Source organism: Phycodurus eques, chromosome 7 (genome assembly GCF_024500275.1).
Source record: "Phycodurus eques isolate BA_2022a chromosome 7, UOR_Pequ_1.1, whole genome shotgun sequence".
Lineage (NCBI taxonomy): Eukaryota > Metazoa > Chordata > Actinopteri > Syngnathiformes > Syngnathidae > Phycodurus > Phycodurus eques.
Window position 1 is genome coordinate 13,841,639 of NC_084531.1, and position 26,136 is coordinate 13,867,774.

The following is a 26,136-nucleotide window of genomic DNA, read 5'->3' on the forward strand; positions in this document are numbered from 1 at the left end:
AGATGCTAATGCTAATCTGTGAGTCAACACAACTCAATGCAGCTCTGCTTACCTTTTGATTTATAGCAAAGGGGTGTGGGTGTTTCAGCATGACAGTGCCTCTGAATGATTGTGTTTCAGAGAGTGTAGTCACAACCGAACCCTCATTTTACACTTGATGAATCAGCAGACAGTTAAGATATCCAACGGTTTGTATACAAGACATGAAAAAGTTATTTTTCCAAACTCGTCGCCTCGCTGGCACAATTTTCCCTCTTGTGAAATTCAGCGGGACAACGCGGTTCTGTGGTTGGCAAAGTGTGGACCATAAGCAGCCAGATAGCGCGATGCACAATGGTACCCTTCCATCTATCCATCCATCCATTTTCTGAGCCGCTTCTCCTCACTAGGGTTGCGGACGTGCTGGAGCCTATCCCAGCTATCATCGGGCAGGAGGCGGGGTACACCCTGAACTGGTTGCCAGCCAATCGCAGGGCACATACAAACAAACAACCATTCGCACTCACATTCACACCTACGGGCAATTTAGAGTTTTCAATTAACCTACCATGCATGTTTTTTGGGATGTGGGAGGAAACCGGAGTGCCCGGAGAAAACCCACGCAGGCACGGGGAGAACATCCAAACTCCACACAGGCGGGGCCGGGGATTGAACCCCGCTCCTCAGAACTGTGAGGCTGACGCTCTAACCAGTCGTCCACCGTGCCGCCCAATGGTACCCTTAGGTGATTTATTTATTTATTTTTCTCCCCTCCTCCTCGCCCCGCGATGTGCGGCCGGCAACTGCCAAACGCTGTTGTTCTGGACCTCCAGCGTCTACTCTAACCCCTGTCGGGCTAGCAAGGGGCCGTGGGGCGGCAGCTCCCGTCCGGTTCGTCGCTGGCTCGTAACGCATTACACGTGGGCTAGATGGCGGAGACACTGGAGCCCAAATATTTTTATTGGTGTTTATATAGTGGGGCAGGGCCCCATGCTAGAAATGCGTTTTTAGACCTGCCCCCCCAAAAATCAGGCCAACTGAGATGATGAAGAATTTTAAGCTATTTCTCAACAGTTCAGTGCTAAATTGTTTTCAGTCTTTGCATGTTTTCAGGACTTATCTTCAAACATATTTCATGTATTTAAAAAAAAAAATGACAGTGACTTTCGTTCAACTTTAAAGAAAGACATAAAAGTGGATGTCCTGGGAAATTTAGGTTTCTCAAACACCTGTTGTAAATTTTACTCTTCAGCTACTTGGTAGAGGACTCAAGTAACCAGAGAACAAACTACATTCCACACTTCATCGTCGCACCGTCACCTTTGATAGAAATACCTTTCCTGAAAGCTGCGTAGGGCCTGGGAGAATCCCGTCACAACAGAGGGGTGGGATCACTTTAAACTGTGTGTACATAAAGCATAGTGGCAGCATACTGAGCCTGCAGACAGAGAGCACTGCAGGGACCCACTGGGCGCTGGAGACCTTGGCTTACTGTGCGTTACGCAACAAGACGAGCCCATTCTACTTTTCTGGATCCGGCTCAGACATGGGGATGCACGGTTCCAAGTCTCGGAGGCAAGCGCAGGTCCTGATGCTGGGCCTGGACGAATCCGGGAAGAGCACTTTGCTCTACAAACTCAAGTACAACGAAAGGGTGGTGACGGTGCCCACCGTTGGCTTCAACGTGGCGATGGTGGAGACGGACAGGAGCAGCCCGGGTCTCACCGTCTGGGATGTGGGCGGCCAGAAGAAGATGAGGCCTCACTGGAAGCATCACTACGCCGACACGGCCGGGCTGGTGTTTGTGGTGGACAGCGCGGACCCCGGGAGGCTGGAGGAGGCACGCAAAGAGCTCCATTGGGTAATTAAAGCTAATGTTTTGATACAGATCATTCACAGTACATAAACTCTCAGGGCTGCACTGCAGGATTGCATGCAAAACGATGTGACTTGAATTTATTATGCACTTTACTAAACAAGCACCAGTTTCTATTTGATCCTTTGTGTAGTAATACAGCGGTACAGTAGCTCGAAAATGAGAGAACTGACTAATGAGTTTTTCCAGATACGTTACAATGTTGCTATAGTTACTTGTAACCATTTAAGGAATGTATAGTTGAACACAAACGGTGCAGCAACACATTTAGACAGACAATATAACATTACTCACAGGGATATATTCGTCATCCTCAGCAAAAATTAAAAAAAAAGTAATATTACTGCAGTTTATTACTACTCTTCTTTGTGTATTTATTATGCATCTGTTATCTTGCTCCCCTGGTGGCCAAGGCATGCACACTAAAAGGAGCCGCACAGTCCATTGAATTGAAGGATGGAATCATGATACCAATTTCTGGATGTTGTTGATACTGTATATGGCTTTCGCTTTGCATGGTAGAGTTTTTACTTGCATTTGTAGATGGCACAACAAACTATTAACTGACAATGGTTTTCTGAAAGGTTCCTGAGCCCACGTGGCAATATTCTTTCCACACTGATGCCGGTTTTGAATGCACTGCTGCCTGAGGGATTGAACGTCACAGGCATTCAATGTTGGTTTTCGGCCTTGCTGCTTACATGAAGAGGTTTCTCCAGATTCTCTGAATCTTTTGATGATATTGAAGAAGACGAAGAAGAATCACCTTTATTGTCATGAACATGCATGCATGCATGCATCCACACGAAATTTGTTCTTTCCATTTTACCCATCACAGTGAACACATAAACATACACATGTTAGTGGAAGACACTGGAGCAGGGGGCAGCTGAAGCACCCGGGGAGCATTTCGGGGTATCAGTGTCTTCCTCAAGGACACCACAGCCGTGAGTCCGGGGGATGTTGGTGGATGGTCCAGTCGGGGTCTTGAACCTAGGTCCGCCACAGTGGCAGGCAATGAGTTTAACCATTGGGCCACGGCTGTGGGCCGTAGATGATGAAATCCCGAAATTCCTTGTACTTTGAAAAACATCTCAAACTTGGACTAATTGCTAATACAGTTGACAAAGTGGTGAATCTTGCCCCATCCTTGCTAGCGAACAACTGAGCATTTCAAGAATGCTAATTTCATACCCAATCATGGCACTCACCTGTTTCCAATTACCCTGTTCACCTGCGGAATGTTCCAAACAGGTGTTGTTGTTTTTTTAAGCATTCCTCAACTTTCCTAGTATTTTGTTGCCCCTGTCCCCAGCTTTTTGGGAATGTATTGCAGGCATCAAATTCAAAATGAGAGAATATTTGCACAAAAAGTTCCAGTTTGAACATTAAATATATTTTCTTTGTAGTGTTTTCAACTGAATATACAGTAGGTTGAAAAGGATTTGCAATTGGAATTGGGGTTTGTATGAAAAAATGTATATTTTCAAGTTATACAGCGCACATTTTGTGTTCATTCACTGATGACGTCATGTGGCAGAAGGTGACACAAACGCCTGAAAGGCGTGCCTCTGGTTGTCCTCTCCAACAAACAGGATCTGCGCGGGGCTCTGAGTCCCGAAGCGGTCTGCCAGATGCTGGACCTGAGGCGAGTGTGTGAGGGCAGCAGGCCGTGGTTCATCCAGCCCTGCTCGGGCATCACGGGCACAGGGCTGGAGGAAGGTTTCAGGAGGATGGTGTACCTGATGAAGACCCCGCTTAGACAGACACAAGAGGACATCCAGGTTAAGATTAAGTCAAAGGGCTTCAGGATCACGGCCTTGTTATGCGGCTGATTTCTCGTGGCGAGAGAAGCGCTTATATAATGATTAATCCAATCACATGTTGAGTTCATTCTTATCTGGCTGCCTCATAGGTATAATCAAATTAAAGTGTGGCATTTAAAGATGGATTATCTCAACAGAGCGGACTATGCATACTGTGACAGGAAGTCTTTTTTTTTTTCTTGAATAATAGGCCGTGACAAGAGTCCACGAAAAGTCCAAGGGTGACAACACTTGCGTGTCATGAGAATACTGTTGGAATTGTTGGTAAAATGCTAAACGTGTTACACAAAAACATTCCTGAATGTTTGGATTGTAATGTATAAATCCAGATTATGCAGTACATCTATTTGGAAGGACAGCCTCTCAAAAGCCTCTCAAAAAGACAAAGTGTGCATAAATTTTTATCGATAATTTTGACACTAACTGGGCTGCTTTATTTGTTTTAACAATGAAAAATTTTTTGTTGTACATATTTTTTTCATTTTTTACCTTTATTTTAAAACTAGAAATATTCTGGAATAAAATGAGGATTTAAAAAAAAATAATTCCATTTAATGTAGCAGTATGTAAATACAAACACAATCATTTGAATATGATTTTTTTGATGCTGTCATTGTATTCCTTTATTTAAAAAAAATGTCATACAATTGTTTTATGTTATTTTAATTTGCAATCTCACATACTGTACATGCACGTGTTCAGACAACATGATACATTTCTCTCAAAAAAGGAACTAGTTGTTCATATATATATATCCATCCATTCATTTTCTGAGCCACTTATCCTCACTAGGGTCGTGGGCATGCTGGAGCCTATCCCAGTTGTCATCGGGCAGGAGGTGGAGTACACCCTGAACTGGTTGCCAGCCAATCGCAGGGCACATAGAAACAAACAACCATTTGCACTCACAGTCATGCCTACGGGGAATTTAGAGTCTCCAATTAATGCATGTTTTTGGGATGTGGGAGGAAACCGGAGTGCCCGGAGAAAACCCACGCAGGCACGGGGAGAACATGCAAACTCCACACAGGCGGGGCCGGGGATTGAACCCGGGTCCTCAGAACTGTGAGGCTGACGCTCTAACCAGTCGTTCACCGTGCGTGTGTGCGTGTGTGTGCGTGTGTGCGTGTGTGTGTGTATATATATATATATATATATATATATATATATATATATATATATATATATATATATATATATATATATATATATATATATATATATATATATATATTTATATATATGCATTCAATTAATAATAGTAATACTTATATTATGCAGTCATTTTAAGTACAAGCAAATATGTTTTATTTATTTATTTAATACACACAAAACAGACAATGGAATGAGTTCCACATGATAAAAAAGTAATTCACAATAGATATTCAAAAACGATTATATTAAAATATTAACAAACAGACAGCCTAAAATTAGATCTAAAGATGCATTTTTAATTAATAATAATAATAGTGACAATAATAAGTTCCACATGATAAAACTGTAACGCACGCACACGCGCACACAACACACACACTTATATATAATTGTATCATTTTTTAAAACACATCTATTATACCGCTACGTTATTATGTTTATTATTATTTTAAAATAATTTCAATTTTATTTCATTTTTTAATGTAACATCTTACATACTGTACATGCACATCAAAACAGATATTCCACAGTCCACACAATAAAACTGTAATAAATATATTCAAAACATTCAAAAACACCAAAAACATGGGCTGCAAAAAATAAAACATTAAAATGCATTTTTTTTTTTTTTTCTGAAGTATATTACATATGTAAATACTTTATGTATACAGTATACCAGTCCAAGTGTGTCCGCATTAATCTAAAATATTACAAAACATAGATTTAACAAAACTAACACAAGTAAATAACGTTACGTGACCAACTAATAGATGTTACGAAGGATTTTTTTTACGCAGGGTACGTGTTGGCGTGTAAATTAGAACGGACCAATGAGAGCAGAGAGGCTTCCCCCACCCTCCTCTCCGCCACCGGCAATCCCAGAATGCACCGCGACCTCTCTGTCGAGCAGTGGCGAAAAAAATAGTCCGCTTACAAGCGAGGCAGAGAAGAGGAACCAAGAGCAACGATAGCTTAACTGGCTAATTCCACGAGTGGAACTAACTGCGCCCCAGCCAGTCTCGCCGTAACCGCTAGCATGGCCGACAACGACAAAGTGGACAACCAGCGACTGAAGAACTTCAAAAACAAGGGTCGGGATTTGGAGGTAAAAGAGAGAGGACTCACGCTTTTTTGTTTTGTTAGTTTTATGAGACATTGGCAACTTCGGCCACTTGGCTTCTCTTGTGACGTCGTTTCTAATTTCCACTATCGGGAACTTTGCCCCCAGGGCCCGACTGGGGCCTTCGCTGAGTAATTGTTTTTTTGTTTTAGATGATTTTACTGCTAGGGCGTTGGTTTGTCCACCCTATTCAGACGCTTTTCTAAGAAAAATATCAAGGGGGCTCTCCCATCGCCTCCGCTGAATGTGCTAGCTTGCTGCTAGCCAGGCAGGGCCACGGTGGACACGCCAGCCCAAGTGAATCAACCGAGCGTTTTAGCTCGTTTTGTACTGCCACCAAATGCCCTAATATACACTCATATAAGCGCCTATTCGCCAGGGAAAGGTGGATATTGAGGAGTATCTCCTCGATGGGGAAGTTAATAACTGCGGCGTATCAACGTCACGTCGAGGCTACAGTTTAGCTAGCGCCTGTTAAGCTTGGAAAGCGCAACTCCCCCCCCCCCCCCCCGCCCCCTCCTACGGCTTTAGCATTACAACGATGGCATGATGGGGGTCATTTACATTTAAATCGCGGTTTGTTCGAGTTTGCTGCTCTAAAACCTAGCAGAAAGTGTGTGATTTTTTGTGATCTGCAATGGATGGAGCTAAGATACACGCTAGCTACCGATTGACATGATTTCTAAGATTTCACGCTGCGTTGATTGCGTTGTAGACCACTCGCCGATTTTTGTGTTGTTTATAAGAGGCCTCATTTTTTTGAGTATCCATGTCTGTAGGATAGACTGATACATCCTGTTAGACAAGTAGGATTTTATTTTTTTGCTACGGTAGGTAGGCCGGTCCACGGAAGCTATCCTGTCAATGACTTCATTGCCGTCACTGGTGAGATACTATATTAATACTATGTTAACCAGTGCACCACAAGTCATCGTCAGTGAATTGTGATCATTTGGAATGTGCACATAGTAGAGCGAGACCCTTGTTTTTTTTCCAGGGTTGATGCTTATTATTGGTCGTCAATGAGGCCAATAACTGTTATTTGGAGTCTTATAAAGTTAAATGAAAACTTAAACAAATAAATTCTGCAAGGTTTTCTCCAGGAAGCAGTTTTCCAAAAGTTCACTACAACTGCAATGTTACCCTTTATAATTTTTTTTTTTTTTACTTTATTGAACATAAGCAAACTGTTCAACACAACTCTTTGCTATTTTATATGAACAATGAAAACAAAAATACAAATAGAAGGCAGCAGTAGATTTTGTCCTTCGATACCAGTGTACATATTCGATAGGCGTAGGAAGAAGTAATAAACTTATCGGGTCATACCCCTAAACCGGAGTGCAGATGTAACTTTAATAATGAAATTGGACGCTATTCATATACAATATAATCAGCTCATACGCATGTAGGCAAAGGGGTGCACTATGTTTAGGCGGTGATGTTGATGTCGTCGATGACGTCAAAATATTATTAAATAACAGTTGGCGTTAGGTTTGCGAATCGAGGACCGATTGGAACTGGGACTAACATTCCGGTTCTCCCGGAATCGTTTAAAAATTGCTGATGAGTGGTTTGCATCTTGAGGTATGGCCTATGTATTTCTTCTCTCGAAGTCTTCTTCAAACAGTGGATTGTGATACCTTCACCCCTGCCCTGTGGAGGTTGGCAGTGGTGTCACTGACTTGTCTTTGGGTGTTTCTTCACAGCTCTCACAATGTTTCTGTCATCAACGACTGTTGATACCCTTGGCCGACCTGTTTGTCTGTTGCTCAGTACACCAGTATTTTTTTTGCCTTTTTCGAAACATTCCAAACTCTTGTATTGACGATGCCCAATGGTTGTGCAATAGCTCTGATCAATTTTCCCTCTTCTCTCAGCTTCAAAATTGTTTGCTTTTCTCTCGTAGACAGCTCTCTGGTCTTCATGTTTGCGTAACAGCAAATGCAGTTTTCACAGGTGAAACCCAAAGCCAAACACAAGCACTAATGTTTAAGCAATCAATCTAAAATGCAGCACCTGAGAAACTAGAAACACCATCAGTCACATGTTCCAATACTTTTGCTCACTTGAAAAGACAAAAGGTGCTCTGTCCTGAGTTGTTTAACACATCTAGATGTAAATATCATGAAATAAAAGCTGGAATTCTGAACTTTTGTCTCGGCGTGAAAGTACGTTGACAACAGCAAGAACGGGATGCGATCCACCAGACAATATGCAATCCTATTGGTCGATGTTAAGGTGCGCTGTCGGAGAGTTGTCACTGATATGTCACACTACACGGAAGATAGCCAAAAAGTCAAACATGCTAGACTTTAAATTTTGGTGTTGTAGGGGTATTGTAGGGGCAAATTGTTGTTTGTGGATTATGTCATACTAAAAGACGTTTTGCTGCGATAGCTATTCAGGCCAATAATCGGCTAAAATCCTGTAGTCTGATGTAGGCAGAAACAACCACACTCACATTCACACCTATGGGCTATTTACAGTCATCAATCAACCTACCACGCATGTTTTGGGGTTGTGGGAGGAAACCGGATTACTCGGAGAAAACCCACGCAAGGATGAGGAGAACATGCAAACTCCACACAGGCGAGCCTGTATTTTTTTAACCCGGGTCCTCAGAACTGTGATGCCAATGTGCTAACGAGTCGCCCACCGTGCCGACCCAACTTCAAAATGATAAAATATATACCAATAAAAAAAACAACAACACACACTCGTACTGTGGTATCTCGTCCAATCACTGGGGGCACTACGGAAATAAGTGACTAGATGTGGGGTGTAGAGTAGGACACGAGGAAATGGCACTGTGCTATGTGCTAACAGAAAAATAAAGTGAAATAAAAGGAGTTACAAGCATTTTTTTCTTGGAAATGCAATACATGCACACCTCCATATAAAGCATGCCATGCAAAAACCCAATGTGTTATTTCCTAGTATCGATATCGATTACCTTTTAAAACGATTTAAATCGATATATTTTCATCTGGAAGTCTGGCTTCTCGAGCACAGATCGAGCCACTTGGATCGTAGGAATATAAATCTATACATTATAAATAATGAGTAGTTACGCCACTAGCCGTAGCAATCTAGACCTTTCTATGAATCATCTTGAGAAGTTTAGCTCCCTGCTTTCTCTGGCGTCAAGCCCACAAGGAGCCTCATCTGCCTGTCAGACCTCGACTTGAATCTTCCATCACACTCCTGTTCACTGTCAGCCCGTGGCTGACGCGCTACTCAGCGCCACTCCTCCAATAACATGGTGCCTAAGAAGGAGCAAGGCTTTTGGGCAGTGTCTTGGTAACTTATAGGAAGCACAAAATACGCATATAGGCGTGAATAGTTGTTAGGTTCTTCAGAAAAAAAGGTCTGAGGGGAGTCTGCTCTGCCCATGGCTTGATGAGTGCCATTGTCAAAGCCTGTGTGTGTGTGTGTGTGTGTGTGTGTGTGTGTGTGTGTGTGTGTGTGTGTGTGTGTGTGTGTGTGTGTATATATATATATATATATATATATATATATATTATTTGTGTCACCTCTCTTCATGGCATTCTCCTTGTGTATCATCACTTCTGCTTCCACATGATCAACATCTTCATCACTGCTTTCCCTGAACAGAAGCTCTTGTATTTCCTTCTCAGTAAGGTACTTTACTGATCTTCTGGACCCCCCCCTCTCTCTGAGTGCGACAACTTCACTTGTAGAAGTACTCTAGTAGAAAAAAAAGGAAATCTGCATAGCTAACGATTGCAGATATAAATTAACATTAGCTACATGTTAAGGCTTCTTTATACTCGCGCGGACTGCGACCGTGCTGACGTCACTGTGGCTGTCCCTCGCGTAGTTTGCCTTTATACTCAAGCGCAACCCACGCGCGCTGTTTTGAAAGTGTTCTGCAATTCTCCAAGTCGGGGGTGTCGCTATGGCTGGTATTGGATAGGACACCACAGGTTGGAGTTTCCTCTGCATTTCTTTTTTTGCTGTTTCCGGTAGCCGTTTTTACGTTCCTTTCACTAACAAGGAACAAAGCAACACCAATGGCGACCACGACAGAACAAATGGAGCTAGATGACCAGATTATATGTTTAATTATGCTGCAAAATCGAACAAGAAGGCGGCGACGTAGATGTTATGTAGAACCAAGGGGCATGCTGGTACGTCATCACAGCATGTGAATAAAATAAACCAATCACGAGAGATGATCTCCGTGGCGTTTGACGCGCATCAACTATTTTTGTCAGGTGCGCGGCAAGCTACGCAGAGGTGCTGCGCGGGGCAATCCGTTGGTCATGTGATGGAATGCGAGCGTTGAGTATAAAGAGGCCTTTACTCACTTGTTGGCATGTGAGAGTAACCAAGCGTGTGACAGGATGACAGCTGTGGATAAAATGTGGCAGATAATGTGGCTGGCCTGAATGTTGTTTCCCTTGAAAAGTGCAAAGACCATCTGATTTAAACACACAAACACTAACATCGGGTAAATTCCACACGTAAAATATGTTACTCTCTTATCACTAACGTCCGGTGAAAATCACCCAAACGCATGCCTCTTGAAAAAAACATAGATGGGAGGAGGGAAACAAACATACCATTAATGACATCAGTGAGCAGGCTGAAGCTACCCAAGGACCCATGCAACTCAAGACAGCAGCAACACAATGAAAATGACATGACAAGAATCGTGTGGGTGAAAATCACCCAACCTTGATGTTCTAGGGTTAAATGTCATATAAATGTTAAAAGTAGGCAACATTGAGAGCTAAAAATAATCAAACTAGCTTTACTTCGGTGGTGAAGGTGATTCATGTCGCTGATCCAGCTAATTCTTTAAGCATTTTTACCAGCCATTCATGTGTAGAAAGATGTTACTTACTGTTAACAGTAAAATGTAATGTAGACTACACCAATGCAGTACCATAATCTCAGGTGTCAATTACTTGTGTTCTTTGCTTAATATATACCCCCTTGTTGAGACTGGCCCTTGTTTTGGAAGTGTTGCAAAACACGTCAAAGAAAAAGCAAACACACCCAGAAATTAATCCTATGATGCCCTGAACTGAGGTCGGTGACACTGAGTAATTTTTCCTGAGACTCTTTGCTCGAATATTGGACTGTTATCGTCCACTGCTCAGGTTAATGTTATTTTTTTTTTCCCTCCACAGTCTATGAGAAGACAGAGGACTGAGGTAGTAGTGGAGCTGCGAAAGGTAATTGACTTTGATTACTTTAATCTGATGTGCGATATCTGTGCACTCTCGACCTGCTGAAATGATGCACTGTTGTTTTGATTAATGAAGTAAACATGCATGCATATACAATTTTCTTTCGCTACTCAACAGAACAAAAGAGATGAGCACCTCCTGAAGAGAAGAAATGTGCCCCACGAGGACATTTGCGACGATTCGGATGTGGATGGAGATTTCAGATCAGTAGGAAGCATTTGTTTGTCGCTGTAAAATTGGCATTTCGTTTAACTTTAGTGATCTGTAAGGCAAGTAATAATTAATTCTTGCAACTGTTTGTTCGGGGGATTTTGTCCATTGAGGTTTAGGGTAGAATGTTTTTATTTTTTATTTATTTATTTATGTATTTATTTATTTATTTTATTTTATTTTTTCGTTTTTAATGCCACCCTCTCCTATGGCAACCATTTGTTTCTTTGAATCGTCTGAGTGTTGGAACTGCTATTAAATTTAATACACATGGAAACCTCAAGCATTTAAGGAACACAGAATGATGCTCAGTAGCATTATTGTCAATGCTTGTATCTTTGCATCATATCTTAGGGCACAAACATGATTTAAGACTCATGGCTAAGCGACGTAACCCCAATTTGAACCCAAGTCAGAACGTGTGGTATTCCTATCACTTTAAAAAAAACAAAACATTTTTTAAATTTTTTGTCCTGTTAGGTCAAGCAGAATGGAAAATCTCTATCCCTTTAATGCCGAAACCGTTTTACTGTGTCACAGTGGAGTTTTCAAGCTTCCGCTGTGGTATTATAATTGAGTTTTTTTGAGAATCAGACTTGATCAGTCGAACAGAACACAGTTTCTAGAAGGGAGGGAGAAACAAAGACAAAAGACAAAGCACTAATTGTAAACAGGATGAAAGAAGTAAATCATTAATTTATCTACAACAACGAAACATTAAATGAGTGTTGCATGGGGCTGTAGTGCTACATCCTGTGAGGGAAGGACAGGACAAGATAGAACAGGACAAGGACAGGAGAAGAAGCATGCAGGACAAGGGTCGTGAACCCGACTGTACAACTGAAGTGTGGTGGCATTAATTATGCGAATTCTAAAAGTGTACAGAACGAGGGTATAAGTGAGGGGATACACAAGCGATTTGAATATTCATGAGTTATTTGTCGCAGTAAGTGCGTGACCTCACACCCAGTGAAAGAGTCCTCAGGGTGTGTGTCTGCAGATACATGCAAGTGAATTGATACCGTTTTACGTGCACGAAGACTGACAGAAGTGTCCTGTAATTGCTGTGGCCACACCGCGGGGGCTGAGGGCCCCACCCAATCAATCGAGGGGCGGGATCAGGCCCAGGGGTCCACCCGAGAGCAGCCCACAGACGGGACACGTCCCACACCAAGGGACCCAGGGCGGTCCGCCGACCCCACCGAGGCGCCCCAACAACTGGCCACCCGGTGGGGTCGCAGGGACCCAATGGACCCACCTCCCAGAACCCCCCTTCCACACAAACACGCACCCACTGCCCGGCCCTGAGCATGGGAGGTGCACCCCCCCAAACTAGGCAGGGAAAAGAACCCCTTAGCAGGCCCCACAGCCCGCAGGGGACCGCCCGGCTCCCCCACGGGAAGAGGAAGAGTCAACTGCAGCGGGACGCAAGGAATGGAGAGAAGAGGAGGAAGCAGGCCTGAGGAGCGACAGGGGCCCCCACCAGCAGCCGGAGCGGCGGACCCAGGCGGGTGCAAGCCGGCACCGCCCCAGCACCCACGGAACATGAGCGAGTCACCATCACACCTCCACTACTCCCCAGGAGGTCGCCCAGTGGTTCTCCCCCACCCCTGAGATCAGGAAGGGGTGAAAAAAAGTGCCACCCCCACAGATTCCGGTATTCTGTCACTGCTATGGTAAAGTAGGAATTACAGTAAATATTTGTATGAAACACACAAGTTCTGCATTAACTGAACATGCCTCCCTGTGCTGTGTGACGATGGTCTTACACATCTGCGCAAACTAGTTCATTGTGCCCTATTAACTTCATACCGTATGTTGTAATTACAGCAAATATTTGCGAAAAACGCATCAAGGCATAATTATAAAACAAAAGAATGTTAAGTGCGGCAGTAATGGACTGTGCGTTCTTGTACCATTCATTTCCTCGAAATGTCGTGTGCCAATACATGCGGAAAATCAATTAGCGAAAAATGAATGAAAATGAATCTGTGAAAAGGTGAATCCGCGGGAGCCGAACCACAAGTATGCGGGGGTCCACTATACCATTTATATCACTCAAGTCTGCTGTTCTACCTTAATATGCTCCGTGATTGCTCGCATGTTTCAGTAATTGATAATCAGGCATCCCCTGTTGAGCAAAAGAGCGCAGGGCCTCATAGCTACTCAGCACTTCAGCGATTTAATCAGGCTAACTGCTCGGTGCTCTAGAGAGGGTGGAATACAAATGGCCGACTTAGCCGTATATCAACAATGACATGCAGCTCTGAGTCCCTGAGCCACAGTCGGGAGGGTCTTTTTGTGGGCAAAGTCTGCTTAACATGCCATGCAAGTTACCTCTTAGTGTTTAAATAAACATGATGCTCTTGCTTATGTTGTATAAAGCAGCTAGCTCACGTTTATTTGCCTAATGTCAAATATTTTATCCTTATTTTTTGACCCATCTCTCCACAATTTTAATTTCCCCAAAGCTGAAGTTCCTCAAGCAATTCCTGCTGTGTATGTACCTTTTACATTACATTTTAATGTTAATTTTCATTACCTACTTGGATGTAATGGGTCCAAAGATGTCTTCTCTTGGGATTTGAGATGCTGGTCAGTGTAATTTGGGGAATTATATTTTGTTACACAAGTTCCACTTTGTTCAAATGCAGTTTCTCATACCAGCGTCCCCTCAATGAAACTTCCTTCCTGCTTGTCGTTGCATGTAAAAGCCATTTGAGGAACGATATTTTTTACAAAAAAAATTATTCGCGGATACTTCAGGGTATCAAGGCAATTTGAATGTAATCATAACGGGATGGCAGGATGTGTCAGCGGACTTCTAATGACTTTCTAAAATGTCACTTTTCAGCAAAAGACCTCTCTTGAAGCAATAGTGCAAGTAAGTTTAATTTCCTTGCTTACGTCATGTTATATTTAGTTAGATTCTATCCTTCAGGATTAAACATGAATGTATTCTACTTTTGTGTTTTGCTTTGTAGAATGCCACCAGCGATAACCAGGGCATCCAGCTGAGTGCTGTTCAGGCTGCCAGGTATAAACGCACGCGCGCACTCACAAGGTGCTAGACGTTTTTTGTAAGTTGGCATCCAGAAAGCAGTTAGACAGTTTAAATTAGGCTTTACACGATCAAGGTTTTTGGGGCCGATCACCGATCGAGTGTAAAAAAACGATATCCGATCACAAGATGGAGCAATGTGTCTATTTAAATGACTTGTTCATCTACTGTATATACTTGTATACTGTAATACTGAGTATCTTTGAAAGTATTCTCTAACATTTTAGACAAAAGGTAAAACATTAATGACCTCTAGCGGGCATCCAAGGATTGGCCACTGACAAGTTTTAAGTTTTCAGTCAGGATAAACCAAAATTACAACATAACAGAAACAATGGGTGCTAACTTAGTGTAATTAAATTACTTAAGTGTAATTAAATTACTTTGCACACACCGAAACTTTAGAGCATGATTCAACAGAATGCCGACATGTTTACCTACAACTATTAGTGCTAGCACTAGCTTGCTAGGCTACAGAACGTTTTGCTGCCTGCTTGGGAGCCGTATCGTATTAAAAGTACATGAACATACCTCAAGGAAATCCGTGAGTGAACGTCCTCTCCCAAGCATCGGTGATGACCGCCACGCGTTTTTCCTTTTTATTATTTTTGCCCCACACAATAAATTTGCAAGATCAATTGTTGTTGTCATCGCCATGGTAACGAGTGCATCCGGTGGCATTTGATTTGACAAGATAAAGCCCAGTGTTGGTAAAAGATGGGATGCGGTGGTATCGGAATACAAGATTTTATTGCAGTAGTCTGACATAGCGCAATCGTGAAAGACCAAATTTGTCTTGTAGTCTGATCTAGGCATTACGTTTCGTCTTTGAGGCACCGCAAAAACGTCCCACACCGCCGAATGTTTGTTCACCGACAATTTGAAACAAAACTTTATTGGCCGTCAGATAGTTACAGTAGTACATCACAAGACACACGAGAAGGCTAAAAATAAACTAGCTTTTGGATCGGTACACAATGGCGACGTGGAGTAAATGTCTTTTGCGGAGCCATTGATCGGATCGGCGAATTATGAAATTAAAGCCGATCAGCATAAAATGCTAATTATCGGCCGATACCGATCAAGCCGATCAGATTGGTGAATATTCTAGTTTAAATGCTCTTTTTTGTCAAACCTCTCCTGGTTGTCATTATCTCTTCTCAGAGCACACACCATATTTTATTACATGTACAGTGGTACCTGGACTTAGATTTATATGTTCCTTGACCAAGCTTGTACATCAATTTACTTTTACAGTGTATCAAATCATTTTTTCCTACTGAAATGAATTGAAATGGCGTTCCAGCTCCCCATAAAACACCACTATTTTGAACGTGTAAAAGAATAGCACTATATTGTATGTTTAAAAACATAGAAAATGTAAGGAAATAAGCAACTTTTATAAAGTGTAATTACGTACTGTACCTACAGAAGCTCTTTGGGAGTGCTTTCATTTTGTATTTTTTTGACAATTTGTCCTGTTCAATAAACGGCACACAATGTACCTTAATTGCTCAAATTGATTTTATTTTTCACTTGATCGGCGCCATATCTAAAGCACACTGACTTGTAACTTGAAAAACTCACAAGCCGTGGTAAACTGTGGTTTACATTGAAATCTATTCTACAGTGTCATCTGCAGCAGAAACATGTCACACCTCAAACATCTGACGTTCCCTTTATGACATTGTTCAAATTCTCCAACTCTTTTGAATTGTTGCGCAGTCCTGTTGCCGTGTGTCAAATCGTCTGTGTACACTAATAATGGAATGTTGTCTACTTGTTTCCTTTTTGTAGGAAATTGTTGTCTAGCGACCGCAACCCTCCCATAGACGACCTGATCAAGTCTGGGATTCTTCCTATTCTGGTTCACTGTCTGGACAGAGATGATAAGTAAGTTGACGCCTGCATCTGTAAATCCTAAATACATTTTCCTGTGTATTATGAGTTCTGTACGCTTCAAAGATATGTAATTCCCAGCGGCGCTCGGCTCATCCAAGATGTGAATGGTGATGCAAGTATGCAAATGTGTTCCAGCGGTCACCTTCCAGGAATGGCAACGCACAGACAAATTCGTTAATACACTCACTATAAAAAAAACTTAGCATGATGTCACAAAACTGCGAACAATGAACACCAAAATTTATGTGGAAATCTCTACTTGCGCCCACTTCAACCTCTGAAAATATCAGAACGGCCAAATACTTTGGATTTTTTTAGATGCTAAAGCATTTTCCTCATTATAGAGGATTGTGCTGATGTTCGCGCGCCCGCAGGTGACCGACAAAACTTGGGGACATGTCGCTCATTTGAGAATTAGGCAGCAAAAGAAAAGACTACGTCGATCAGTTTCTATAATTGTGAGACATCAAAAATTACATCATGATTAAAACTATTATTTGCCCAGCCCTTATGTTAAAAGTGAAAACGGTTTTGTCTGAATTGCGAGGTGTTAAGCCTCTGTCTGCATTCATAAATTACACATGGAAACCGAAGTCTCCTCTCTGTAGGGAGTCAATATTAACATTCCATCTCTGTATTTTAATCACATACACAAACACATAATATGTTATATTTTTATTTAAATAACATATATACCGTATATAAGCCTATATCAATGACTTCCGGGTGAATTGGTTATCACGTTGTCTGGAGACGGCTCCCAGACATCGTACTGGTGAGAGCACAAGCAATATTTTGGTCTGCCGAACCCTGGAGTCGCCACGACTGATCAGCCTCGGTCAGCAGTCTCGGTGACATCTCTGCCAGTGAGATACACCATTTAATATCTGATGTGTAATGTGGACTTTCGCTGTTTTTCCCCCCTTCTTCAGCCCTTCTCTGCAGTTTGAGGCAGCCTGGGCTCTGACCAACATAGCGTCTGGCACCTCCGAGCAGACCCAAGCTGTGGTGGAGTCCAGTGAGTGGCACGACACACTCATTTTGTGGAGGTTCTCGGTTTACGGTGTACCCGACATTTTGATGTTACAAATGGCCTTTACCATCACCCCTGGCACTAGAAGGCACCCATAGTTACCGTTATGGTCTGGGAGTGTTTGTGTCACAATTTGTTACTGTAATTCTAGAATTACTGAATTTGCCCCCTGTTTATCCGTAAAGGATATCTTATCCTAATTATGATTTCACTTCTAACGTAAGATCATCTTTAATAATAGAGAGGAAAGTAATTTACAAAATGCAGTAAGTCACTCAGTCAATATTCAATGTGTAATTTTTAAATTATAGGAGGGTATGGTATCATTTGTGGAGGCAAGGGGAGTGGTGCTGTTCAGAGTTGCATGCAAGTGCGTCTTCACTTATTTTTTCCCTCTCCTCCAAGCACGCATCGCATTTTTATTACGCGTGTGACTGTTGGTGACTGGGGTTGCCAAACAAGCCGCTTATCACCCTACATATGAAGCCTTTTTTTTTTCGTGTGTGTGTTTTAAGTGTGCTGGGGTTTTCTCACAGAAGTCTTGAATGAAACCTCTATTGAATGAAAATGAACTGCCGTTCAAAAACTGTTCCCAGACACCAGATTGAGCGCATTCACAATAACGTTCATTTGGCAGAAATACAGAATCAGAATCATCTTTATTTGCCAAGTATGTCCAAAACACACAAGGAATTTGTCTCCGGTAGTTGGAGCCGCTCTAGTACAACAGACAGTCAATTTACAGAACACTTTGGAGACATAAAGACATTGACACAGAAATGTGACAACGAACTCACACTACCTTAAGTTCATGTCTGGCCAAAATATGAAGGACTTAATGAATTTCCGTTCATTGAACTTGTTGAGCTACAACACTGCTACACGTGTTTTTCATACAAATATTTACTGTAATTATGGCTTTACTACTGCGTTAGTCATAGACTACTACGCGTTGCTACTTAACGCATATATTCGAGTTACATCGCTGTCATAGGAATGGAACTCGTGTCATAAACTAAGGACCCCTTATACATTTTTTGTCACTACAATACACTTAGCAAGATGTTCATTCCTACCACGTGTCTTCACCATCTTTACAATTTTACTGACACAATCAACAATATAACTGCAAAATAACATTGAGTAGTAGCAAGAATGACAACAACAATATCTACAGTAAGATGTTTGTGTATGCAGATGCTGTGCCGCGCTTCCTGAGGCTGCTACACTCCCCTCATCAAAATGTGTGCGAGCAAGCCGTCTGGGCTTTGGGCAACATCATTGGTGAGCTGCCTTCGACAGGAACGGGTTTGCCATATTCAAGCTCACCTATGCGGTAAAAGGTCAGCTCGACGTGTGTCTGCGTCGTCTTGTCAGGTGACGGCCCGCAATGCAGAGACTATGTGATCGGCTTGGGCGTTGTCAAGCCGCTGCTGTCTTTCATCAGTCCCTCCATCCCCATCACCTTCCTCCGCAATGTCACCTGGGTTATGGTCAATCTGTGCCGCCATAAAGACCCTCCGCCGCCCATGGAGACCATCCAAGAGGTTTGTGAAAAACAATTTTAAGCCAACTTATGGTCATATTACCGATTTTATAAAAAGTATTAGTTGATTTTCCAACATTTAGGCTTTCATTATCCTTACAAATAAGTTATTTTATACATGCGTTCTTGGACTTAAAATTCTTAAAATTGGCTTCCTTAAACCTGAACATGCCCTGAAATATTTGAAATTACATTAGTTCTCGCTGTTTGAGTTATGAGTCACAGAAATCTTTTCCCTTTTCACCACCTCATAGTTTCCTTTTTTTTTTTTTCCTCATCCATAGATCCTGCCAGCTCTGGTTGTGCTTATCCACCACACTGATGTCAGTGTGAGTAAACGCTGTTTGTTTGACTATTCGAGGAGGTCTTTCTGCAAGCTAATGAAGTTAAACATTTCATTTTATTCATGCATTTCTCTCTCCGCTTCTTCCAGATTTTGGTTGACACAGTGTGGGCTCTGTCCTATCTGACGGATGCTGGGAATGAGCAAATCCAAATGGTGATTGACTCTCTCATTGTCCCTCACCTGGTTCCACTGCTCAGCCACCAGGAGGTCAAAGTCCAGGTATGGGCAAGACTGTAGAAATGGCTCCTGTTCTTCTTTCTCATTTAAAACAGTAAATAGTACAGGAGTATTAATGCCATTTTTCCACACTTCTATTCATCCAGACCGCTGCCCTGAGGGCTGTGGGCAACATCGTGACTGGAACAGATGAGCAGACGCAGGTGGTGCTCAACTGTGAAGCTCTCAACCACTTCCCCGCCCTCCTCTCACACCCGAAGGAGAAAATTAACAAAGTAACACACACATGCACGCACCTTCTATATAAACTGTTTTGCTGAGTTCTACAACATGATTTCGCTGGAAGTGATGACATCTGAGACGTGTGCTCGTGTGAAAGTTGTTTGAAAGTTTTCGGGGGGGGGTAGAAATTACATTATTTGAGGAAGATTCCACATGGAGAACCCCAAGGACGACGATGAGGACCGCCTCCTACTGTAGTTTTAGTTAAGATTTTGTAGAAAGGGGATAGTAGTTTGTGTGCTTGTTGATGACTGACTGTGACTCTATTAAATGGGTTGGTGGCAAGAGTGCTGAGAATCAGTTCTGCTGATATCGGAGTGCATCTGAGACCAGTCACTAGAAAATAAAGAGGCCTCTCTTGTCTGGTTTGTGACATGGACAATGATTAGAGCCTCAACACCGCTCTCACCCCACCCATAGCACTCAAGTCTCTGCCAGGCATCCAACTCTTAATGTGGATGTCTGGATTCTGATCCAGTGACAAGTGACACAATTGTTACATGATTTAAGACATGTCACTGCTGAAAGCAAGATTTTGAAGTCTCTATCCGAGCCCGAGTTTACCAAAAGCTCAATTTTTAGACCCCTAAAACCGTTTGGATGAAAGGCCAAAACGCATAGAATACAGGGGTCCTTGGTTTGCAATGGCCCAAACGGAACTTGTTTGAGCAGCGGCACAAGAACGCATGCTCAGGTACCCCCATACTGACTGTTTGTTTGATTATATTTATGGTCTAATAGGTCTTAAATATACAATGTTTATCGTATTTGTAACATTTTGAGGTTACGAACGGCACCCATTGAGCTAGTTATATGCTTAAGTGGTGGCATAATCCATGTATCATTTGTTGCCAATCGATTATTTAAAAGAAAAAATGTTTTTTAATCTAGCAAAAATATAAATGGATTTTTAATAATCCGAACGGCACCCGTTGAGCTAGTTATATGCTTAAGTGGTGGCATAATCCATGTATCATTTGTTGCCAATCGATTATTTAAAAGAAAAAATGTTTTTTAATCTAGCAAAAATATAAATGGATTTTTAATAATCCAGATTCAGGCTCAGATCAACAAAACAAAATTCAAAAATGGGCCACAGGACTGAGTTTTATGTTTGAAGTGTTACAAAGCATTACACCTGACACAGAATATATGCTTTTGCTGCAGTCAGAACCAGTTTGTGAAAATTTTGTTTGTTTGGTCGTCGGCGTTGAAGTGATTTGCCCCAAGTGTACTAGTCCACATGGTGTTCAGCGTGGACATAAGTTGAAAACAATGCCATTGGACAAAAAAAAAAACAGCGGCCAAAGCAATTGATGTCTTCCTCATTAAGAGTGAGAGGTTTTGTTCCTCTAAGCAATACATAAATTGTCCATGTTATAAAATGGCTGATAGGTTGTGGTCTGCACTGATTGTGGCTGCTAACAAACTATCTTATGTTTACTTATTTTTTCGTTAACAAACTTCCGGGTCACGTAAACCCAGCCAAATGAAATGGTTAAATTCATTCGTGTGGACTGGTTTTCCATTTTGTATTTTTGACCTGAACCTAAAATAAAAAAATGGAAACCAGGATTTTTTTCCCCTTTTTTTTGGGGTGTTTTATTAAACAACAAATCACAAAATCATCAGTCACTTTTTTGATTTTGGCTTTTAGGTTGCCAATTGAAAATGGAAAGAATGAATGATACATGGATTTGTCATAATTCCTGTTTTTCATTGGATTGTTATATTTATGGCCTCGTAGTTACGACTTTACAACTGAAATCATAGTCGATATACAAATTCTGTTTACAATACCGCCATAAGAATTTAACTCCATGGTAAACCAAGGACCCCCTGCATGTGTTTTTAAAAATACTGTACTATTGTTTTTAGAAATACTGTACCCATGTTTGTGTGGACTTCACTCTCATACTTGGTCCTTTTGTCCTGTTAGGAGGCGGTGTGGTTCCTGTCAAACATCACAGCAGGAAATCAGCAGCAGGTGCAGGCCGTCATTGACGCCAAGCTAGTCCCCATGATCATTCACCTGCTCGACAAGGTACACCTCTTTTGCTGATTTACTCATTCTAATACATGGCAGAAGGCATTAAAAATATAGAAAACTGACTTGGGATGTCAATTTAGGGTGACTTTGGAACCCAGAAGGAAGCAGCCTGGGCCATCAGCAACCTCACAATAAGTGGGAGGAAAGATCAGGTACAAATACTTTTCTGCTATTAAACAAAGTGCCTCCCTCCATGCTGAAGGACAACATAGTGAGAGAAGCAAACCTTAATCTCGTGTCTTGTGGTACCTTCAGGTGGCGCATCTGATCGAGAAGCAGGTCATTCCTCCATTCTGCAACTTGCTCACGGTGAAGGATGCCCAAGTGGTGCAGGTGGTCCTGGACGGCCTCAGCAATATCCTGAAGATGGCTGACGACAAGGCTGAAACTATTGCTAATCTTATTGAAGAGTGTGGAGGTGGGCTCCACTTGCATAGAGATATCAAACAATCTTTTTTTTTTTTTTTTTTTTTTTTTTTTTTTGTTTTGTTTTGTTTTCCCCCTTCCCATATATGATTTGTCTGTGCAGGTTTGGAGAAAGTGGAGCAGCTGCAGAATCATGAAAATGGAGATATCTACAAGCTAGCGTATCAAATTATTGATCAGTTCTTCTCATCTGATGATGTAAGTTGAAGGCTCTGACCACACTTGTCTAATTGTTACGCATCATTGCAGAATACCCCTACACAAAGGCGGGCATCCCGACACTGAAAACTGAAAATTAGACGTATAACTCCATTTGCCATTGTAATGTTTGCCACTCGACATTCACTCTTTCTTTGTGACTCAGATTGACGAAGACAACAGCCTGGTCCCAGAAGCCATCCAAGGTGGAACGTACGGCTTCAACTCCGCCAACGTGCCAGCTGAGGGATTCCAGTTCTAGACGGAATCCGGGGTATTCTGGAGTTTTGTTCATGATGCAGCACTCTGTTCAACATAAACAAAATTAGGCGAGAGAGAGAGAGAGAGCGAGAGTGTGAGAAATTTGATCCATTGTGCTTGGCTCGTGGGATCCATGGCTGCATCTTATCTGAGAGAGAAAAATGTGTGGATTTCATTTGGCATTCCCAGGGGAAAGCAGCCCAAATGAAGTTTGAGTTGGCGAGTGGGTGCGAGTGAGAATGAGTGGCTACATGTTGCAAAAAAACAAAAACAAATGTCAAAACCAAGCAAAAAACCTACATTGAAATGTGTCGAGAGACACGGCGACGTGACGACTTCAACAACTCGATGTCCGCCCGAGGAGAACCAACAACACAACAATGAACTCTTAATTATGAACAGAGATGAAACAAGCAATCATCACAATTCTAGAGTGCGCCACCTTCCCCCAATCTGCCACGCTATCAGACGTGTGTGTGAATGGAGCCTGCGTATGAATGTCTGGACTCAGCGCTGAGGAGCCAGGTTCATCTCCTCTCAACAAGGACGTCCCGACGGGACACCGTCGACCTCTCTCCCCTGGGGGGTGAGGCCAGGAGTCCGGCTGCGTGTCACATGTGCGAGCGAGCGACCGAGAGAATGGGCGGATGGGTTGTGTGTGCGTGACTGGGAGTGTGCGAGGAGGCATGCAAGAGACTGCAGAGATACAAATGCGACATCTTGAGCAAGGAAATGCAGCGAGGTTTAGAAAATGAGAAAGAAATCCGGCCTATGAGGCTGATCCCGCAAATCCCTGAAAGGAAGAACTTTGGATATGGGAAGGAAAAGAAAAAAAAAAATCATTGCAAGGAATATTTTTTTTTTTTCAATTACTTAGTTGCTATTAATTGACATTGGACATTGCTAATGGCAGATGCACAGAAGAGGTGCATTCTATTATGAAGATGCATTTGGTGGCTTCAGGGCTTTTCTTTTTGCCTCCGGCGTGTTCCTTTTTATGCTCCCCCCCCAGCTTTTATTTTCACGGCTTCTGTAAAGGCGATCATGACCACGCACCCTCACATCACAACCCTAAAGCTATGCCACAACATAGAGGCTTGATGCTGTTAATTTGACACCATAGTTGTTATCAACAAAATGATCTGCTTAGTTTTAAGTACAGCAGAACCACTGCTTAGCAGTTTTGTTGCCATAGCTTTGACTTATCATGAATGGGAGAAGTAAACAATTGCCATTTTCATGTAGGATTGTGAATCTCATAACCCTTGCATGTACTTAAATGATGACGCAGTTCCTTTTTTTTTTTAGAGTCTTTTAGTTTCCTTAGGCTGTTGATACAGTGTAATTTTTATTTTAAGTAAACTGTGCTTAAATGTTATGTTTCCCTTTCCTTTACCTCCCTACCCCCTTTACCCCCTAGTGTCCCATTTACAAAATCTGTATGGTTTTGCACATGTACTGCAAAGTGAGGCCTCAAGTCTTTGTTAAGATGGTTAGGGCTGACCTGCCAGTGGCCTCTACAATATGCATCTCTCGGCCACAATATTTGTCTTTGTAGAGGCATCCCAGGATGCTTTTATATATATATATATATATATATATATATATATATATATATATATATAAAAGTGATAGTTCTCCTGAAATAGTAATTTTTCTCAACTATCTCAGACTATGAGGGAATCTAACCTCACGCTTTTGTTTTTCCCCAAGGCCCAAAGGGTGTCCAAGTGTCCCTAAGTGGAACCTTTGAAAAAAAATAAATCATGAATACATTTGCTGGCTCTTTAGTACATTTGGGAGTCATTTAGCCCCATCAGATTTCCTTCGTTCTTTGCACAAAACTAAAGGTCCCTTGCCGTTTTTTTTTTTGTCTTCATAATCATTGTCCTCTTACGGGGTTTACAAGATAGTTTGAAATTGTCCAGAAAATTATTCGATTTTTTTTTTTTTTTTTTTAAATCGTAAATGGGCTTCGCTCTGATTGGATCGCTCATCTTCTGCAATTTATGGAAAACACTTTGCTCTGATTGGTCCATAACACGGTGTCTTCGAGTCTCTGTCTCGAAGCTTGGGGCGGCCAAGCATTCATTGCGATGCTGCATCCTTTGAGGTCTCACTACCATTGTGAAGCACAATTCAAGCAATGGATTGTTGGCCCACCAATAGGGATTCGATCTGGAAGGGGATGTGGGTGAAAATGAAAAAAGGGGGATATTTTAAGGTTATGCTCATCCGCTCCCGTTCATTTGAATTGAACCTGCTTTGACAACGAAGAAAAGCGTTGCAGTTTCATCCACCACAGTTACATTAAAAAAGATTGTTGTAAAACAAGATATGTATCCTTACAGACATGATTTCTATGGCTGAAGCTCACTTGCTTAAAACCTGGAAATGCCGTGAAGCTATTCAGCTGAGTTGAGTGGTTACCAACCACGAAGTGGGCAATTACTTGAATATTATTTGGCGTAACTAACGCACATAAAGACAATCGGCCTGTTTTTGTGCCGATTTTGCCCCTACCCGACCAAACACGTCAAACGCCAGACAATCTTTAGTCTTCCAAGATTATTTTATAAGATTTTCCTTTGGTGACGTGACACAGAATGTAGCCAATTAAGAAACCCTGACTCAACAAAAAGAATCGACCGTAAATTAAAAAAAGAAAAGCATGTCTTTGCCCGATGTTCTTTTTTTTTTTTATAGACCTATAAAAGTGGGTTCCCCAGACGGTAACACGTATTTTCCAAAACAAGCCTATTTTTTAGGACATCGCTATTTTACGAGACTCCGGCTTCGGGAATGTTCGGGAATCATCGGCGCAAAACCGCACGTGTTCCCTCCTCTTCGGTTTTGTGAGATCACGTGATTATGAGAGATTTTGAGATCTGCGCCGGAAATAAATTTTGATGTGTGGTGGTGTATCTATATGATCAGTGCACACATATGACCAAAACTGTAAATTACTTGATTTTTTTTCTTCATGTGTGTGATTTGTCTCAGATAAGATTAATTTTAAGATTTCTAAAGTCCTGATGTGTGTACCAGGCCTTAGTAACACCATTAACGATTTCAAATCCTGTTTGCAAGAGGTTTTGCTGTTCAAAGGCTATTGCATTGAATCAAGAAACTGCATAGATATCAAACTTAAACCAGTTCACAGACTAATTTTGACCTGTAGTATGCATAAAACAGTAGAAGAAAATGATTTTGATGACATGGCACCTTTAACTACTCCAGGTTGGGGTTTGCCTTGAAGCTGTAATACCAATAATGATGACCCTTTCTGCTCTTAAAATTTCTGTTGGGGAGGGGATTTTTTTATTTATTTTTTTCAGCATTGCGCATTAGTAGAGATGTGATTTCAAATCCTTACAGAAATAAAAACTGACAGTGAAGACAAGGTGGTTAACCCAAGTTTTTTTTGGGGGGGGCGGGGGAGTACGCCACAGTTTAGGTTGTCTGA

General features: G+C 41.9%; 2 protein-coding genes across 2 annotated transcripts; both read left to right on the forward strand.

Annotated features, from left to right (window-relative positions):
• The first annotated feature begins 1,525 nt into the window (after positions 1-1,525).
• Positions 1,526-3,690, forward strand: LOC133405010 (ADP-ribosylation factor-like protein 14). The gene is made up of 2 exons (XM_061681617.1): positions 1,526-1,853; positions 3,410-3,690. The coding sequence occupies exons 1-2, from the start codon at positions 1,526-1,528 to the stop codon at positions 3,688-3,690; spliced, it is 609 nt and encodes a 202-aa protein (XP_061537601.1).
• A 2,040-nt stretch (positions 3,691-5,730) lies between these two features.
• kpna4 (karyopherin alpha 4 (importin alpha 3)) lies at positions 5,731-26,073 on the forward strand. Its single transcript, XM_061680850.1, has 17 exons — positions 5,731-5,941; positions 11,119-11,163; positions 11,296-11,385; positions 14,243-14,272; positions 14,373-14,425; positions 16,247-16,342; positions 17,284-17,369; positions 18,582-18,668; positions 18,762-18,931; positions 19,215-19,259; positions 19,364-19,495; positions 19,600-19,728; positions 21,675-21,779; positions 21,866-21,937; positions 22,041-22,203; positions 22,315-22,409; positions 22,576-26,073. The coding sequence occupies exons 1-17, from the start codon at positions 5,873-5,875 to the stop codon at positions 22,669-22,671; spliced, it is 1,563 nt and encodes a 520-aa protein (XP_061536834.1). The 5' UTR covers positions 5,731-5,872; the 3' UTR covers positions 22,672-26,073.
• The last annotated feature ends 63 nt before the right edge of the window (positions 26,074-26,136 follow it).